The sequence below is a fragment of the Squalius cephalus genome (assembly GCF_949319135.1).
Source record: "Squalius cephalus genome assembly, chromosome: 2".
Classification (NCBI taxonomy): domain Eukaryota; kingdom Metazoa; phylum Chordata; class Actinopteri; order Cypriniformes; family Leuciscidae; genus Squalius; species Squalius cephalus.
In genome coordinates, this window is record NC_137123.1 from 14,974,951 (window position 1) to 14,994,581 (window position 19,631).

The 19,631-nt window shown below is 35.7% G+C and overlaps 2 protein-coding genes across 2 annotated transcripts in view; both read right to left on the reverse strand.

The window, feature by feature from the left end:
- Positions 1–19,631, reverse strand: part of LOC307152637 (uncharacterized protein) — a 121,016-nt gene that overhangs the window by 91,634 nt on the left and 9,751 nt on the right. The gene's annotated exons all lie outside the window — the stretch shown is intronic.
- LOC307154746 (adhesion G protein-coupled receptor E3-like) lies at positions 2,289–14,016 on the reverse strand (the record flags this gene model as incomplete). Its single annotated transcript, XM_079864835.1, has 24 exons — positions 2,289–2,878; positions 3,116–3,278; positions 4,722–4,813; positions 4,904–4,970; positions 5,053–5,285; positions 5,363–5,569; positions 5,645–5,806; positions 6,839–7,020; positions 7,115–7,231; positions 7,591–7,777; positions 7,890–7,961; positions 8,242–8,273; positions 11,091–11,141; positions 11,232–11,282; positions 11,404–11,454; positions 12,036–12,110; positions 12,240–12,290; positions 12,429–12,479; positions 12,604–12,654; positions 12,772–12,822; positions 12,947–12,997; positions 13,151–13,201; positions 13,315–13,365; positions 13,977–14,016. 24 exons carry the CDS (start codon positions 14,014–14,016, stop codon positions 2,777–2,779), a joined length of 2,241 nt encoding a protein of 746 aa, XP_079720961.1. The 3' UTR covers positions 2,289–2,776.

Here is a 19,631-nt window from a genome sequence, read left to right on the forward strand (position 1 = left end):
CTTCTGAGTGTCTGGCGCGAGTGATTTCAATCAATGTAAAGACGCGTTTACGCGAGTCTAGAGGTCTTGCGGCGCGAAGGCGTTTCGCGCGGCGCGGTATCGCGAAGCCCGAATGAGGCGAATTGACTTTGTCGGTCCGGCCCGACACATTAACTGTAATCATGAGCCCGAGCCCGATTTAAACAGGACCATTTTTTAAATACGTGGGCCGTTATAACCAGGGGTACGTGGCGCCAGGGAAGGAGAGATGAAGCAAAGATGAAGTTGACGATCGCCATCTCCGTGAATGCGCATATATGGAGAAATGCATGGATTACATCAGAGTGTTGCATATTTCTTTTCGTTTTAATTGTTTCGTTTAAAGACATTTCAAGCTTTCTTTAGATATAGCCTATTTCTTAATATTCTCTGTTAATTTATGATGAGATGCACTCCAGTTAACGTGCAGTGCAAGTGACCGCGGCGCGCCTCCATGATTATAGCCTATTGTCTGCTATATTTGCTTCTTATTTATTAAATACATGCAATTCGTTGATGAAACATGTATTAAAATTAAGATACAATTTATACAAAACGAAATTCACTTTAAAGAAAGGCTTTCTGCAAAACAAAACTTAATGAAGTGGTCAAAATCATGTCTGACTAGTCTGACAAGTCTCCTGATATACTGCACATCTTATCTTACTCGTGCTGTTCACTTTTCATAAATCAACATAGATGGAAAAAAAAAAAAAACATTATAATATTTTAACAAATATGAAACTAAATTAGCTTATTTAATGGCTACAACACATATAGTAGGCCTACAGAATCTGAAAGGCAGAAGTTGAAAGGCATGTGCATAGTAAAACATATACATTTATCAAGTTCACGGGTAATTGAGCGTGCATTTATTAATTATTATCTTAATGAATAATGCAACCAGGACAAATCATGTAAACTGCCTTGTTTGTTTATTCAGAATGAAATGGATCGCAAATGGGTTCGAATGAAGAAACGTAAAAAAAAAAATTAAAAAAAAAAACGTGAACAATGATGAACACAGAAAATGAACAAGAATGAACTTTGGATGGCCAAGTAGGCTACAACTCTAATTTAATTCAACAAGGTTTTAGAATATAGAATAATTTTTAAACAAAATAAATATTTTTAAAGTTTATTATCCCGGGCCGGTGTGATGCGTGCGAGTGGAGGAGACGCTCGCTGAGCATGACACGTGAGGTGTTGCATTTTGTAACACAAGTGCTAGATCAAGGGCCCGGACCGGGTGAAGTTCGGGCTCGGCCAGAGAATCTAAGCTCTGATTTATCTGATCCTGTCCATTAGCTTTGATCCATGTACGGCTTTTCAGAATGCCACCAAGTACAAATATTTATGTATTTTTTCAGCGCGAAAACTAGCTAGCTAGCTGGGAACAATGAAAAGGGTCCAGGGGTGCGTTTCCCGAAAGCATCGTTAGCCAACTATGGTCGCAAGTTCCGTCGTTATCAGCATAGTTCAACGATTTGGTCTTTCCCGAAACCATCGTTCCAACGAACGTTCGCAAACAGCATCGCAAACTTGTGTGGTTGGAACGACAGCTCTCGAGATGTGGTTAGAAGCATAGTTTCTAGTTTACATGAGATGTAGGCTGAATAAATCCTTATCTTTAGCAAAATAAGCAAGCTGACATTCAGTAGGACCCGTGTTATTTATTTAGAATACATAAATGTAATTTACGTCTTTTAGTTTGTCAAGAGATTTAAAGCACCGTTTTTGAAGACTGCGCATGTGCAAACGTGCTCTACTATGTAAGAACGAGCCAAATATTGAGTCTGGTAATAAAGCAAAATAACTGAGAAAAATTAGAAATGGTCTTTAGATGCCATGTCTGTAACTTATATGACAAAATCTAGCGTTAATTCGATCTCAAACAGATTAATTAAAATAAGTTATTAGTCCACCACGTGCGAGACGTCATAAACCAACGTGGTTGAACGATACTTTGCGACAGACGGTTTCGGGAAACAGTCGTGACTAGCTAGTTGATTTCTCCAACGATGCATCGTACTATGGTAGTTAAGCAGCGAACTATATAGTTGTACGGGAAACGCACCCCAGAGCAGCAAATGCAGTGAATGAAGTTCATGTTCTCATGATTTATTTTTATAAAAAAAATTTTTTTTCGAAACATCCCCCCCTCTGTTTTTTTCACAAATCGCACCCTGATTATAAGGGTACATGATTTTTTTTTAATTAATGAAGTGCACAGATAAATCATTTATAATAAACACTACAATACTGCATATGAAAATACGAATTGTAAAATTTTATTTCATGGCGATTTTAAGTGTCTCTTAAAGGGGCAGTACACTTCATTACCAAAAGGTAACCTCAGACTATTCATACCAATGTAATTAAATCAAAAGACAATACAATGAAATCAAACAATATTCAAAATAAAAGAATCAGAGATCATATAATAAGAAAAAGGGAGATTTTGAGTAAAAAGAATAATGCTAATTTTACATTTGTTACACTAAGGAAAAATAGGTCACAGGACAGAACCAAATACTCAATGAAGGGGGAAACACAGAACATACATTTTACAGGTTGTGTTGTTTTACATTAAATTGAAAAGCACTGTTCAAATTGCTCCAATAAAGAATTTCTCAATATCTCACTCATTTAAATGAAAACAAGAGTTGGTGATTTACATTGACATACACTGGACAACTTTTTCACTGTTATAATACTGTTGGGTTTTTTTTGTGTGTTTTTTTTTTTTTTTTTTTTCTTATTCTTTATAAGGATTTATGGCCTTTGTCTCATGTCTCATCTGGACATTTTTGCTGACTGGAAGAACAGCTCTCCACCAATTCCTGTACTGTTGCCTGACCTGCACAAGAAGAGAAAGTCAGTCAAATTGGGTTATTTCACAAGAAATGATTACTAGATCTTTTGGAACAGCCTTTCTGTTGGAAATGTGCCTATATGGCCTAAAATGCTTTATAAAAGGCAGTTAACTGGGTTTTGGAACAGTGCTGTAGTCTCTCAGGTGTGAAAATAAGATGGAACTCATATGAATTATGTGAAGCAGAAGATTATCTGGTACTAGAGTAACATGATGTCTGACCTCATTATTGAGGACACAATAGACCAGGAAGATGAAGGTTCCCTGCTGGGAGTTCAAGATCAGGAAGAGGATCTCCAGCTCCTTCCTGCCATTAGTGAAGAAACCCAGAATCCAGGAGCAACCAAGAATCACAAACTGAGCCAGTGTTTTAAAAGTCATAATCCTGCAGAGAAAGAGAAAGAAACATATTTAATGTGTCTTTATCAGAGGTGGAGAATCCAGGGGTCAGAAAGTAAAAGTCCTGCCATATATTTATTCCACCCATGAACTCGCACAGCAAAAACTCCAGTGTTAAATGAACTCTCCTGTGAGTTTATTTGGCTCCAGGCTCAAGAGTGTTAAAGTTAATGAGATAATTTAGAGATTGATTGAGTGATGATTGACCATTATTGAAAACACCTGATGTTAACAAGCAGAATTACTGAAGGAGAAAATCTCTTTTTTAAGTTGCCATTATGGTGATCAGTGTTTGCTTTAGTTGGGCTCTTGACCCTTAAACTAATAACTTTAGATTTTGTTTGGCTGTTGTATCTGGGATATAACTCTTAGATGAACAAAGAGAAACGTTGATCAGGTGGTGTTGGTTATGTTTTGACATAATCATAATTTGACCTGAATCACAAAACTCATTTAGAGAGTTAAGTTTACCTTGTTGATTACAGCAGCCTGTGATTCTAATATTATGCCATGTTAATCATTTTCAATGTAATCAGAAAAATTTCTTGAAAGTTGTTCTGATCAAAAGACTTTGAAAAAATATATTATTTGGACACACTGACACCAAGAATCAGCCTGTGATTCTCAACAATGGTGACAATAATACAGCATGTTGCAGTGCATTCTGGGTGCCACCAATCAAAACTCATCCATGGCTCCCATCATGCATTGCGGTATGAATAAATTATGATCTGAATTGTCTTGTTTTCCTAATTGAATATTCTTTTTATCACCATTGTTGAGATTCCTACACTGAATCTTGATTTCTGTGTGTGCCTTAAAGAAAGATTTTCTTTTTCTTTATCAGAACAACTTTTAAGAAATAATTTAAATTATATTGAAAAATATGGATCTTAATCTGTAGAATTACTGTGATGTTGTAATGACCAATATACATTTAAGTCTGAGATTAGGCTCTAAATGAGTTCAGTGATTCAGATCAAATTATGATTATGTTAAAATATAACCAACACCACCTGATCAACTTTTCTTTTTGTTCATCTGGCTGTAATAACTCAGATCAACAGCCAAACAAAATCTAAAGTTAAACATTTGAAGGTCAACTGCCCAACTAAATCGAACACTGATCTCCATAATGGTGACTAAAATTGTGATTTTTCTCCTTCAGTGATTCTGCTTGTTAACATCAGGTGTCTTCAATAATGGTCAATCATCACTCAATCAATCACTTAATTAGCTCATTAACTTTAACACTCTTGAGTCTGGAGCCAAATAAACTCCCAGGAGAGTTCATTTAACACTGGAGTTTTTGCTGTGTGAGTTCATGGGTGGAATAAATATATGGCAGGACTTTTACTTTCTGACCCCTGGACTCTCCACCTCTGGTCTTTATTGACTATTTGCTATTTTAAATCAGATTGTTTGTTACTTGGTTTGTTTCATCTGTGAAACTTCAGGGTTCAGATTTTTCAAAGTCAAGTTGAGACTGATAATGATGTTGATGAAAAGAATCACATTTAACTGCACAATAAGAGAAAAAAAATGGTAATTAATCAGTGTTTTCCTTTTAATACAAAGTCATGAGATAAAAGAAATAAGAAATGTGCTTACAGCAATTATGACCGCAACAGGTCCCAGAAAACTCCAGAAAAAACCTTTATCCATTTTAAACCAGCAACTGTTTGGAAGAAGATAGAGTCAAAAAAATATCAATAAACAAACATGGATGAAGATCTCTGAGTCACTCAAACTAAACTCACTCTTCACTTCCATAGCCTTTAGGATCCACCGCAGCAGACACGCCCACCACAACCAGAGGAACCGTATATCCAATCACACACAGGAATCCAATGCTAAGTACAGCCCTCTTTTTGGAGCTGATCTGTGATAGGTTCTTCACACAGATGAAGAGCAGCACAGCTTCAATGAACATCCACACAAAGCCGGAGAGAAAGAGGAAGTGCAGCACACCTGATATCACGGCACACAACTCCTGGAGATCATGAGAGACGGTTATGATGATTCTCAGTGAGACTGTGCTGAGCTGTAGGGCTCCTTCATCATTCTCACCTGATGAGGGCGTATGAGGCTCAGGAACTGTTGTGTGAGCAGGAACAGAAGGTGAGCCAACAGAAGACTCACACAGATATTGATTCGAGCCACATTATTCACTCCAGGACTCCATTGACAAAGGGCAAAGGTCAACAGGGCCAAACTGAAGAACACCAGCCCAACTGGCACACACACCAAATTCAACAGCTCCAGCAGTGAGTCGCTCTGAGAAAACATGTCAGAGTACATGAGTGCCAAATCTGTGCTGTTCTTCAATGCTCACTATAAATGTTCTCGTACCTCTGATGGACGGCTGGTTTGCATGATGAGAGCGAATGTGGACAGATGAACACAGGAACACACAGTGTAGCTGCTGTTGGTCTTTAAAACAGAACAACCATCTACAATCCACTCGCTGATATCCCAGTACACACAGGACAGGGAACCGTTGGGAACAAGCTTCTGAACAATAAAGAAAAGACATGCATATTAGGGATACCTCAAGTGGCGGCTGGCCAAAACCTTAGAGCACTTACTATTTTATTATGTATTTGTATTTTTAACTTTCAGGAATTATTTAGTTATTTAATTATTTTAATTTAATTGATATATCGCATTGACCAACCCCTTATCCTAAACACAACTGTTGGTAACTCTTTTGAAATATTTGTAACTTTGCATCTGTTTTAGGTTTAAATGGTAGGGTGAGTATTTGGAGCGCAAATGTGTTGTGAAACTGATAAAGATGTTTTCTTAATTTGCGGGTGTTTTTCTATTTGCATGTGTTTTCTTCAGTTGCAGCACATTGAGCTCTCTCGGCCACCGTAGCAGTGTGAACATGAGAGTTATTTTTCATAAAATTCTAAATCCAACTGCCAGCTTTACTGCCAGTAAAGTTTATCGAGTGGATCTCTGAACTGGTGTGAGTGAGTAGAGGCGGGGCTAATTTGCATATCCATGGTCCCGCTAGGAAAAAAAAACGTTGAAATGTCATTTTGTTGATCAAAGTTTGTCATTTTGTCCACTGTGATATCAACTCTCAGTTAACTGGTTTGGTGAGTTTAGTGTTGGTGGTTTTGGGAAGAGTAGCTGAGATCACAGTGGACATTGTGGTTTTAACCATGTCATTTGATGTGTTGAAGAAGTCAGGCTTCAGTAGATTCTCCACTGTGTAGATAATAACCCAACATTTTCAGCAAACATCCCAGTATGATTTAATGCAGAACAGTGAAAGTTTAAGAAAAACAGTTAACGGAAGGAAATATCCAAAATTATAAACTATGACCAAATGATAAAATGAGTCCAAATAATTCAGAACTATTAGTTTTACATAGTAGCTGATATACCTAGAAACTTTTCTATCAGCCGTCACCTCCATTTTATTTTCTCCATCCATCCCATTTTTCTGAATTACTGTAAATTTTCAAACCGATCCCTGATTGATTAGAACAGTGGATAAAGGAGATTATGAAGTAGTAAATGAAAGTTACTCACTCTGATGTGTTTGAGAGTGAAGTTGACTGGTTTGGTGAGTTTAGTGTTGGTGGTTTTGGGAAGAGTTGCTGAGATCACAGTGGACATCATGGTTTTAACCGTGTCATTTGATGTGTTGAAGAAGTCGGGCTTCAGTAGATTCTCCATTGTGTTATAACTCATGAAAGCTACAGCAGCTGATCCTGTGTGACAGAAAATCACACACACTGAATGTGATATTATATTGGAGGTATGTAAAAAGTTATTTAATGAGTGATACCAAAACTTTTCACATACTTTCAATATTGTTCTTGGCGATTCCAATGAGATCGATGTCCACAGAAGAATTTGTCGTGTCAAGTCGAGGGATTTTATCTAAGGTGACATTTGGTCCAACCATGAAGACTTGACTCTCTGATTTAGAAGAACAAAACAACCCACACACATTGTGTAAATTATTCCGTCTAACAATATTTCACATCAGCCAGACGAGAAATCATGAAATAATTAGATCATCCAGAAAGTCAACGATTAGTTCATACTCCAGAATTCAAATTTATACAGCTGCATGATTCTGGTTAAATTGAGAATCACATATATTTATTTATTTTTTAAACAGATTCTCGATTCTGAACAGATAACTAAACAAAATAAAATGTAATTTAGGTTCTGGAAAAATGTTAATTGGTGTAACAATTAATGGTGCAGCTCTACAAAGTTAGTAATATCATGTAGGCTGTACCTGTATACTTCCTCAGTTCTGTTTTACTTACCCACAGTGTCAAGAGTAAAACTGACATTGGCATATGTGTCTGTCGGCTTCACCAGCATGGACACCAGCTTCTCACTGGCTTTTAACACACGGTTTCCATCTGACACCAGTTTATTTGGGTCAGCTGATGATGACTCTAAAACCTTCTCTGAAGCGTTGAGGACCAAATCCAAAATTTTGGTAACATCCTATTTTAATGATCATATAATGAGTATTATTTGTAAATGTTGAAACAAAAGAAAGCATTGCTACAGTATCATCTAGTGACAAACAATTATTATTTTGTCATGTTTTTCTTACGGTCAAAGGGAGAACTTCAGCTGTGATGTTCTCTATCTGCTCAAGAAGATTTTCTACACATCGTCCTGTGGCCTGAAATCACAGAGCACTGAAGATTATTTGTTGATTTTAATGTTTTTCTGTTATGGTTTCTAAATAAAAGTTAATTGTTGGTGCATGTAAAAGGAACAAGTAGTTCAACATATATCTACTGTATGCAAAGAATCAACAACACTGACCAAAAAAAAAAAAAAAAAAACATTATAGTGCACATTATACAGTGCATATCATAGTGTATTGTGCTTTTGATTCAAGTTTTATGGTATGATGTCCAACCTTCCAATCACAGTTTAAGAAACTCATCTCAATTTACCTTGCATCCTTCCAGCAGTGTAAAGTTCAGACCTGGAATTGGAAAACTCAGCATGAATTAAATAGAAGTTCCTTTCGAAAGTCATTTCGGTGGGACTGGCTGATGCAGTGGGTGTGAGAATAATCCATTGTAAATTGGTTTACAGTTATCTTTTATTTAATTATAAAACTGGTCAAATACATTACATGGCAAATCCCAATGGACTCATTCAAGATTTTTTTAAATCAACACCTAATCTCACTCAGACTAAGGTTAGAACATACCAAAGCCCATCATTTGATTAAGCAGATGTGCAGTCCTGTTTATGTATGATTTATTTATTCATGGTGTCTTTTGTAAAAACTGAAAACCAATTTTGAGCCAGTGGTAAGTTCAGATCATAACAGTAAAATCATCACATGCCATATTTAAATGACCATAACAAAAATGTTACATTAATACATGATACACAATCACACTATATTCATTTAGGTTAGGAGACTGTAATGTTACATGTAACATGAAGAGAAGGAAATATCAAATCAAACTCAGATGTATTACATTCATTTAGTGACTGACATACATCATCATTTTTAAGTCGCTTTGGATAAAGGTGTCTGCTAAATGACTAAATGTAAATGACTGTTTCATAAGGTGTAACATTAACAAGACAACAATTTGTCAACAAAACAGACTTGCACTCAAAAAAAAAATTTGGTCTAAAAATAAGATTTATGTATTTTAATTGCATAACAAATTCCCATGCATTTGGATTACATAGTTTTAACATAAACCAATCAATAATCTGAATGTGATTCATATATTTAAGTCATATCTAAATGAAACAGATAAGATTTATGTAATTGTATTAATAAACTGAATGTGATTTATATTTGTCAGTCGTATGTAAATGAAACAGGTAAGATTTATGTAATAGTACACAGAAAAACGCCCATGTTAAATTAACACTCAGTTAATGAGCTCAGTGTTCATATGTGTGCACACTACAGAGTTAAAGCGGTGTTGAAGTTAATGAGATAATTAAGTGATGATTGGGCATTAATTATGAACACCTGCTGTTAACAAGCAGAATCACTGAAGGAAAGAGAAACACAAGAACTACAACTGACTTCAGACACAGCCTTAGATGAAATCAACTGAAGAGAAACGAAGACATTAAATCTGTGAAGATCTCAGCAGAGGAGGATTAAACAACTCCACAAACAGCATTACCAGCTTCACTTATTACTGACCAGACTGACTTTATTTCATTTCCGTTTGAATGAAATCAATAGTTGTATTTTAAAGTCACCATGATGGTGGTTAGCGTTTGCTTTAGTTGGGCTCTTGACCATTGACTCTTTAATATAACATTTTCTCTGGCTGCTATAATTATGTGTTTAGAAAACACGTTTATTGTAGCAAAAAAGCCAAGAGAAAAAGAGTTCAGGTGATGTTGGCTGTTTATTGATGATGATGACGACAAAGTCATCATCATGTAATTGCCTCATTCGCTGATCTTGTTCAGTGTCTAATGCTTTTTAATATTGTTTTATTCATAACAGAAGCCATTTGATTTTACAGCATGAAGTCTAACAGTGTTGTTTCTCAAACAATATACTTTTTTTTTTATAGTTAGTGCACAAAAACTTTTCATCTATAGCAATACTTAGACTCACACAGACATCAAGAAACAGCATATGAATCTCAACAATGGTGACAAAAGATACAAAAAATCCTGATGCATAATTTATTAATGCCGCAATGCATGCTGGGAGATATGGGTGAGTTTTGATTGGTGGTACCCAGCATGCACTGCAGTATGAAGCATTTCATTGATTGTCACCATTGTTGAGAGTCATACACTGATTCTTGATGTCTAAGTAATAATGTAAAAAAAGAGAAAGTTTAATGCACTAAATGTTTTTAAAATTCTTTATATTATTTGATTAACTGTTGGATCTAATGCTGTCAGGTCACACAGCTACTATAATAAACAAAATCACATAACCCCAATAATCAAAGCATTAGACACTGAAAAAGATAAGTGATTCAGGCCACAATATGATGATTACACCTTCATCAATAAACAGCCAACATCACCTGATCTCTTTTTCTCATGGCTTTTTTGCTGTAACAAATGTGTTTCATAAACACATAATTATAGCAGCCAGAGAAAATGTTATATTAAAGAGTCAATGGTCAAGAGCCCAACAAAAGCAAACGCTAACCACCATCATGGTGACTATTGATTTCATTCAAACGGAAATGAAATAAAGTCAGTCTGGTTAGTAATAAGTGAAGCTGGTAATGCTGTTTGTGGAGTTGTTTAATCCTCCTCTGCTGAGATCTTCACAGATTTAATGTCTTCTTTTCTCTTCAGTTGATTTCATCTAAGGCTGTGGCTGAAGTCAGTTGTAATTCTTGTGTTTCTCTTTCCTTCAGTGATTCTGCTTGTTAACAGCAGGTGTTCATAATTAATGCCCAATCATCACTTAATTATCTCATTAACTTCAACACCGCTTTAACTCTGTAGTGTGCACACATATGAACACTGAGCTCATTAACTGAGTGTTAATTTAACATGGGCGTTTTTCTGTGTACTATTACATAAATCTTACCTGTTTCATTTACATACGACTGACAAATATAAATCACATTCAGTTTATTAATACAATTACATAAATCTTATCTGTTTCATTTAGATATGACTTAAACATATGAATCACATTCAGATTATTGATTGGTTTATGTTAAAACTATGTAATCCAAATGCATGGGAATTTGTTATGCAATTAAAATACATAAATCTTATTTTTAGACCAAATTTTTTTTTTGAGTGTGGATGAAAAGAAGTCAGCGTCACTCACCTGTAGAATTAGAACTGGTAGATGTTGTAGAAGAGACCGGCTGTAAAGGAACTGAAAGAATGAAACAGGGAACAGATTATAAATCAGACTCAGATGCTGAATTACCGATTCAGTTCAATTCCAGTTCGGCAACGCATTTACCTGTAGTCCTGGGACTGACAGATGTTGTGGATGTGACACGCTGTATATAAACTGAAAAATAACAGATGGAAACCAATGTTAAATCAGACTCAGGTGACAAACTACTGTGTGCTTCATGAAAAAAAATCATTATGAGGGAAAAAGACCACATTCAGTTCAGAATGATCCTCACCTGTAGATGTAGAACTGGTAGATGTTGCGGAAGTAATCGGCTGTAAAGGAACTAAAAAAAAAAAAAAAAAATACAGACTCAGATTATGAACTATTGTTTTCTTTATTAAGACACTGATTATGGAGGGTCACGTTTCAATATTACAATCCAAGAAAATCATCAAAAGAGATGAAGAATATAATCTCCCAGATAGCAACATTGTTTCGGCCCAGATCCGGCCCACATCTGGCACAAAGATGTGGAAAGATGATCTGGGCCACAAGCAGGCCAATAAGAAATTTAGACGTCTGCCACAAATAAAGTAAATCTGGTTAGTAATAGTGAAGCTGGTAATGCTTGTTAACAGGCTTATTAAGGCTGAGATGACTCCATATTTAATACACACAGATGTTGTGGCTCAGATAAGGTCCAATTCTGGTTTATTTCTTTGATCTTGACATGTGGCATTGCTATGGCCTGCTTGTGGCCCAGATCTGGCAAACAGGAGTGAGCCTCCCAAGGGCCGTCATTCCACGCTGCATGTGGGCCAGATCATATTTCCACATGTGCCAGATGTGGGTTGAAACAATGTCGCTATCTGGGCTTGAGGGGTTTATTTTTAAAGGCCACATTCAGTCTAGATTTATTCTCACCTGTAGAAGTAGAACTGGTAGATGTTGTAGATGTAGAGCTGGTAAATGTAGAGGAAGTAACCACCTGTAAAGGAACTGCAAAAATAACAGATGGAAACCGATGATAAATCAGATTCAGATACTGAATTATTGTGTTCTTCATGAATAAAATCATTATGAGGGGGTTCTTCTTAAAGGATACATTCAGTTTAGAATCAACCTCACCTGTAGAAGTAGAACTAGTAGATGTTGTGGAAGTGAACGGCTTTAAAGGAACTGAAAAAAAAAAAAAAATAGCAGATGGAAATCTATGTTAAATCAGACTCAGATAATGAACTACTGTGTTCTTCATGAAGAAAACCATCTTGATGGATTTCTTTTAAAAGGCCAAATTGAGTCCAGAATCATCCTTACCTGTAGATGTTGAACTGGTAGATGTTGTGGAAGTGACTGGTTGTAAAGCAACTGAAACAATAACAGATAGAAACAGATTAATCTGATTTCAGATGCTGAATTATGGTGTTCCTCATAAAAACAAAAGTTAATGAACATCTTTTAAAAGTCACATTCAGCCCAGAAACATGTTCACCTTCAGTAGTGGGACTGGTAGATGTCGTGGAAGTGATCGGCTGTAAAGAAACTGAAACAATAACATGTAAAATCAGACTCAGATGATGAATTACAGTGTTCTTTATTAAGACATTGATTATGGAGGGTCGCGTTTCAATATTACAGTGCAATCCACCATCATCCTCACCTGTAGATGTAGAACTGGTAGATGTTGTGGAAGTGACTGGCAGTAAAGGAACTGAAACAATAACAGATGGAAACAGATAAATCAGATGTCAGATGCTGAATTATGGTGTTCCACATAAAAACAATAGTTAAGGAGCTTCTTTTAAAAGTCACATTCAGCCCAGAAACATGCTCACCTTCAGTAGTGGGACTGGTAGATGTTGTGGAAGTGACTGTCAGTAAATGATCTGTAACATTTACAGGATGAAAAGAGAATCGAAGTCAGAATTAGATGAAGTTCTGTGTTCTTCATGAAGATATTAATTACGGAGGGTTGCATTTTAATATAACAGTGTTATGATGATTAGACCCCCTGCATGTGGGTCTAACATCATCCTCACCTGTAGAAGTAAAACTGGTAGATGTCGTGGAAGTGATCGGCTGTAAAGAAACTAAAACAACAATAGATGGAAACAGATGATAAATCAGACGCAGATCCTGAATATTAATGAAGAATCATTTGAGGGGTTTCTTTTAAAAGGCCAATAGTCCAGAATCAACACACCTGTAGAAGTATAACTGGTAGATGTTGTGGAAGTGACTGTCAGTAAATGACCTGTAACATTTACAAAGTGGAAAGAGATGCAAGGTCAGATTTGGATGAAGCACTGTGTAGTGTCTGGATCAAATCACGATGACTTGTCATTTTAAGATTCAGAAAAGCTTTTAACCTTTTGACTCATATTATGTAAATCACAGCTTAGCGCCGATGAGTCTGAATCTAATTGCTCCCTTTTGACACGTTTGTGGCCTGGTGGAAGTTTAACAGGAACACCTCCAAACTTTGTCGTGAGCTTCAATTAGATCACTATCAATTTCAAACCCCCCTCTCACAGTACTCCAAGTCCAGATGGCCAGGAAAAGCCCTCACCAGATGCCCCATTACACACACACAAACATCCTTTGTATCTAACTCAGAATATAAATAATTCTGAAATGTATATGATATATTCCTGTATGCATGCATGTTTTCCCCCTTTTATTAGCCTAGTTATGACTTTATAGTTGTGTTAGTTGGACTTTAAGTGCTTATTTTAAAGAATAAGAATGTATCTCTATGTTTGTATCTTCCAGATATAGCAAGCTTGGTATCTAATTAAACCTCTCGGTGTGCCTAGGCTAAATATATGTAGTAGGTTATGATAAAATGTATTATACTGTGTTTACCATCATTTGGAGTAGAAATGACAAAGTCTAACACTGTCATAAACCATGCAAATTAGGCCATCAAGCTGAGACAAAGAAACTCTCTCCCGCTCAAAGTTTCTTAATCCAATTGGTCTAACCACCCAGGAGAGGGGTGGACTTCTAACTCTTTAAAGAAGGATGCACACGCCATCATGTTGGTTCTTGTTTGGTTTTGCTTTGTCTTCTCTCCTCTTCTTCAAGTTTATCCGCTCTCCATTTTGTTTTGTCTTTTAGCTTCTTAGCTTTTTTTTTGTATTAGTCGTATCTCTGGCTTCTTGCCTTGTTTTAGTCTCGTGTTCATTCATTTCTACCTACGAGTGAAACGGACTTAAACTGAATTTTTCCGCAACTCCGCTTACAAGGGAACTGTTCGAACTTCCTGCGAACGACACAAGCTCCGGAAGAAACGAAAAAACACTTCCAACTAACGGACACACCGAAAAAGGACACTCAAACACACGCATTCCTGCTCAGCAACAAAGATCAATGCAAGTATTATCTTTATCAAGATTCAAATGCGTTTAAAGGGATATTTCAGCCAAAAATTATATTTAACCCATGATTTACTCACCCTCAAGCCGTTCGAGATGCATATGTCAATCTTTTTTCAGACGAACACATTTTCAGTTATTTTAGAAAATGTCTTAGATCTTTCAGTGGTTATAATGTGAAGTAATGGGGTCCACCTCCTTCAAGTCCCAAAAATGTGCATGCATCCTTCACAAAAGTAATCCATCCGGCTCCAGGGGGGTAAACGAAGGCCTTCTGAGGGTAATCCGTGCGGTTTTGTCGTAAAAATATACATATTTAAAACTTTATAAACTTTATAAACGAAAGGACGTAGCGTAGGAAGCGTCGTGACGTAGAACGAACGTAGAGTTTTGTTTTGCTCTGCTCTCTGGCTGTGCTGTCACGTTCGTTCTACGTCACGACGCTTCCTACGCTACGTCCTACGTCATACGCCAGCATCCATCTCCGTGAACGCACGTCGACCGCTACCGGAAGCCAGTTATTTCGTTTATAAAGTTTTAAATATGTATATTTTTACGACAAAACTGCACGGATTACCCTCAGAAGGCCTTTGTTTATCCCCCTGGAGCCGGATGATAACAAGCAGACTATATATATATATTCTTCGTTAAATGTAGTTGTATGTTTATAGTTTCATTTATTAAAACCCATTATACACTTGATTGTCTCTGTCTGCTGCTCATAGAACACAGCCTCTTAAATGTGTGATCTTACACAGCAAAATCCCCAGTGTTAAATTAACACTCCTCAGTGTTTATATGTGTCCACACTACAGGGTGTTAAAAATTAACACTGAACAGTGTTGAAGTTAATGAGATAATTAAGTTAACACTGAAGCAGTGTTGAAGTTAATGAGATAATTAAGTGATTAATTAAGTGATGATTGGCTATTAGTGGTGACACCTGATGTTAATAAGCAGAATCATTGACGGAAAGAGAAACAACAATAACAGAAAAAAGAGAAACACAAGAACTACTGACTTCGAGTCATTACACATTGTTGCACTTATTATTACCAGTTTGACTTTATTTCTGTCAAACTGACTTTTATTACTTTATTTTCTTTTCTACATCGACAAAAGTTCTTGAGATTTAACAGAAGTTTAGACGGTAATGTTTTATGGAATTTTTCTTTTCAAGTCACCATTATGGTGGTCAGTGTTTGCTTTAGTTGGGCTCTTGACACTTTTCATATTTCAATATTAGTTTTTCTCTGGTTGCTGCAACTCTGTGTTTATAAAGCACATTTGTTACTGCAAGAGAAAACATGACTTGCTCACAATATGTTTTGATGATAAAAACATTATCATGTAGTGACCTGATTCACTGTTGTCATTCAGAGTCTAAATCTTTGACTATATGCTTGATGTCTTGTTTTAGTATTGGTGATTGTAGCTCTGAGATTCTACAGTTTGAGATCCAACAGCAATATCAAAAATTTTGAAAATACTTTGAGCAAAGAAGTTACTGTGTTTAAACACACAGACATCAAGAATCAGCATATGAGTCTCAACAATGGTGACAATAAACAAACTAGTGACAAACAGATCAACTCTGAACATCACAAAACAAGCTACTAAAGTCAGAACAAAACAATAGCAAAATAAAAGCAAACAGAACAAACAATGAAAATTACAGGACAATTCAGCTGCATAATTTATTCATGCTGCAATGCATGATGTCAGCCATTGATGCGTTCTGATTGGTGGCTCCCATCATGCATTGCAACATTAAGCATTTGTTTGATTGTCACCATTGTTGAGATTCATATGTAGATTCTTGATGTCTGTGTGTGATTTTAAATCCTTCAGATCTTTAAAACATTGCTGGAAGTAACTACTGTAGTGAAAAATTAATAAAACAATTGGATAAATCAGTTTATAATGATGGGTGACATCATTGAAACAGGTCACTAGCAATTTCATCATTGAAACATAACCAGGGCTGAATTTCCAAAAGCATCTTAAACTTAACTTGATTGAAGACCAACTGCAACAAATGGTCTATACGATCAAATTAGGGTTGTGATGTTTTCAGGAAACACAGCCCAAATCATAGTTTCTCTTGCCACAACACATATGCTCTATAAGCACAGAGTTGGAGCAGCCAGAGAAATACTAATGTTAAATAATAAAGTGTCAAGAGCCCAACTAAAGCAAACACTGACCACCATAATGGTGACATGAAACGAAGCATTCCATAAAACATTACCATCTAAACTTCGGTTAAATCTAAATAAGACAGTGTGTAGATGTATGACAGAAATAAAGTCAAACTGGTAAAATAATAAGTGCAATAATGGCTCGAAGTCAGTAGTTCTTGTGTTTCTCTTTTTTCTGTTCTTGTTTCTCTTTCCTTCAGTGAGTCTGCTTGTTATCATCAGGTGTCACCACTAATGGCCAATCATCACTTAATTAATCACTTAATTATCTCATTAACTTCACCACTGCTTCAGTGTTAACTTAATTAACTCATTAACTTCAACACTGTTCAGTGTTAATTTTTAACACCCTGTAGTGTGGACACATATAAACACTGAGGAGTGTTAATTTAACACTGGGGATTTTGCTGTGTAGCTACAAGCTTTATATTGTTGATTAGCCTACAGGTTAGTAATCTTATAGAACAGGAAAGTTATTATTCATGGCCAGAAGAATAGCCTTTCTTGAGAGTTTATAAGAAGAATAATCCTCCTTGAGAGTCGATAAGAAAATCGCATAATTCGTTTGGCGGACGAACAAATTATTCGATATGACATTAATTTGGTAGGCATTGCACAAATTTGATCTATAGCCCATCTGTATATTCATAATTGGTTGTAATTTGTTGTGGTTAATTATCTATATATAGAGACACAAATATACAGGCTATGTATACCCTTTTTGGACGATTTAAAATGTGTAGGTAATATGGCTCATAACCAGTATGATTAATTATTAATTATTAGTCATTAATTATTAATTATTCATTTCCCTCATTTGAGCTGATTTGGCTACAACTGTGTGTTCTTAATTAAGACATTATGGAGGATTGCATTTCAATATATACAGTCCAGTCTAATATCATCCTCACCAGTAGAAGTGAAACTGAATTAAAGAAACTGCATTAAAGAAACTAAAACAATAACATTTGAAAACAGATGATAAATCAGATGCTGAATTACTGTGTTTTTCAAGAAGACACTATTTATGAAGGAGGATCTTTTAAAAGCCACATTTAGCCCAGAAACATGCTCACCTTCAGCACTCTTAAAAGAGATGTGTTAAAAAACAACACACAGCATGTGTTGATGGTATTTTGACACATGTTGTGTTGTGTATATTTTTAACACACAATGTGTGTTAAAATGTAACTCTGGATAGAATAGCACTGGGTGGAGGAGAGTTTGTGTTTATGAAAAAAATTATAGGTATTTTTATATGGTATCCCATAAAATGCTCTAAAATATATAAAACAATACATTCAAATAAATAAATTCAATCTTAATTCATGAAAACTTAAAGATTAATGGGTGTTTTTTGCAGCCAATCACATCATGCCTCTTTTTCAATGTCTTTTTCAAATGCTGCTTTCACTTGTTATTAATAACCAGATTAACTTTATTTCTGTCAGACTCTACAGAAGCTCTTATTGAGAATTAACAGGTTTTGGTGTTGATGATTCATTGAATGTTTCATTTAAAGTCACCAGAATCGTGATTAGTGTCAGCTTTATTTGGGCTCTTGACCCTTGACTCTTTAACATTAGTTTACTCTGATTGCTGTAAAAGTGTGTTTATTTGAACACATTTGAAACAGCAGAAATAATCATGAGAAAAACATGCTCAGATAATAATATTATCACTATGAACATGTAAAAATGTTAAGATAAGCAAGAGTTAAATATTTGAAAGATTAGTGTACTTTTAAAAGGATTATCATATTACAATTAGCTTCAAATTATTTTTAAATACCGTTCGTACAGGACTTTACAGACTATGGTAACAAACAGACATCAAGCATCCGCGTATGAATCTCAACAATGGTGAAAAACGAAAAGCTTCATGCCGCAATTCATGCTGGGTGCCACCATACACATCTCATCCATGACTCCCAGCATGCATTGCGGCATGAAGCTTTTCGTTTGTCACCATTGTTGAGATTCATACGCGGATTCTTGAGGTCTGTATTTGTCTAGCTTCTGCTGCAGATTACAATTTTTGGAAAACATGTTTTAATATGATGGATAGCATGATGTAGTATCACAAGATTGCTATAAATAACAGCACATAAATAAATTAAATGCGCACCATCCATATACTCATAAACTTGATCAGATCAGCACTTGTTCATTATGACATCATCAAGAAACATCTGATCATATTATCTCTTGCCAAATGTATTTTATTAAAATACATTAAAAGTAGCCAGAAAAAAACTAAAAGAAGAGTAAAGGGTCAAGAGCTCAAATAAAGGAGCCATTAATCACGATTCTGGTGACTTCAAATAAAACATTCAGTGACGCATCAACATCTAAACTCAGTTAATTCTCAATAAGAGCTTGTCTATGTAGATTCATGATGTCTAAAACATCCAAATGTTCAAACAAACTCTTTATTAAACGTCACTGGACTCCATAAACACAAGTTAACAATACGTTTCAGTGTTCGTCCAAACACTCAGTTGTAAAAACACAGAAAGTGACTCTGGCAAATACACACCGACTACAGTCACATGTGACACATATCTGACACAAGTTGTGTAACTATAACACATTAGTGTGTAAAAGGTTTTAACACACTTCTGTGTTAAGAACAATAACACACTGATTGAGTTAAAAGTAACACAAAATGTGTTGTCCTTAACTAGACACACAGGTGTGTTAAGATATAACACAGGTTGTGTTGTTTTAACACATCCATTTTAAGAGTGTTTTAATTGGTCACATATATGACATCTATGACACAAATTGTGTGATTTATGACACATTAGTGTGTTAAATATTTTAACACACTCACTGTGTTAAGAACAATAACACACTGGTTGAGTTAAAAGTAACACAAAATGTGTTGTCCTTAACTAGACACACAGGTGTGTTAAGATATAACACAGGTTGTGTTGTTTT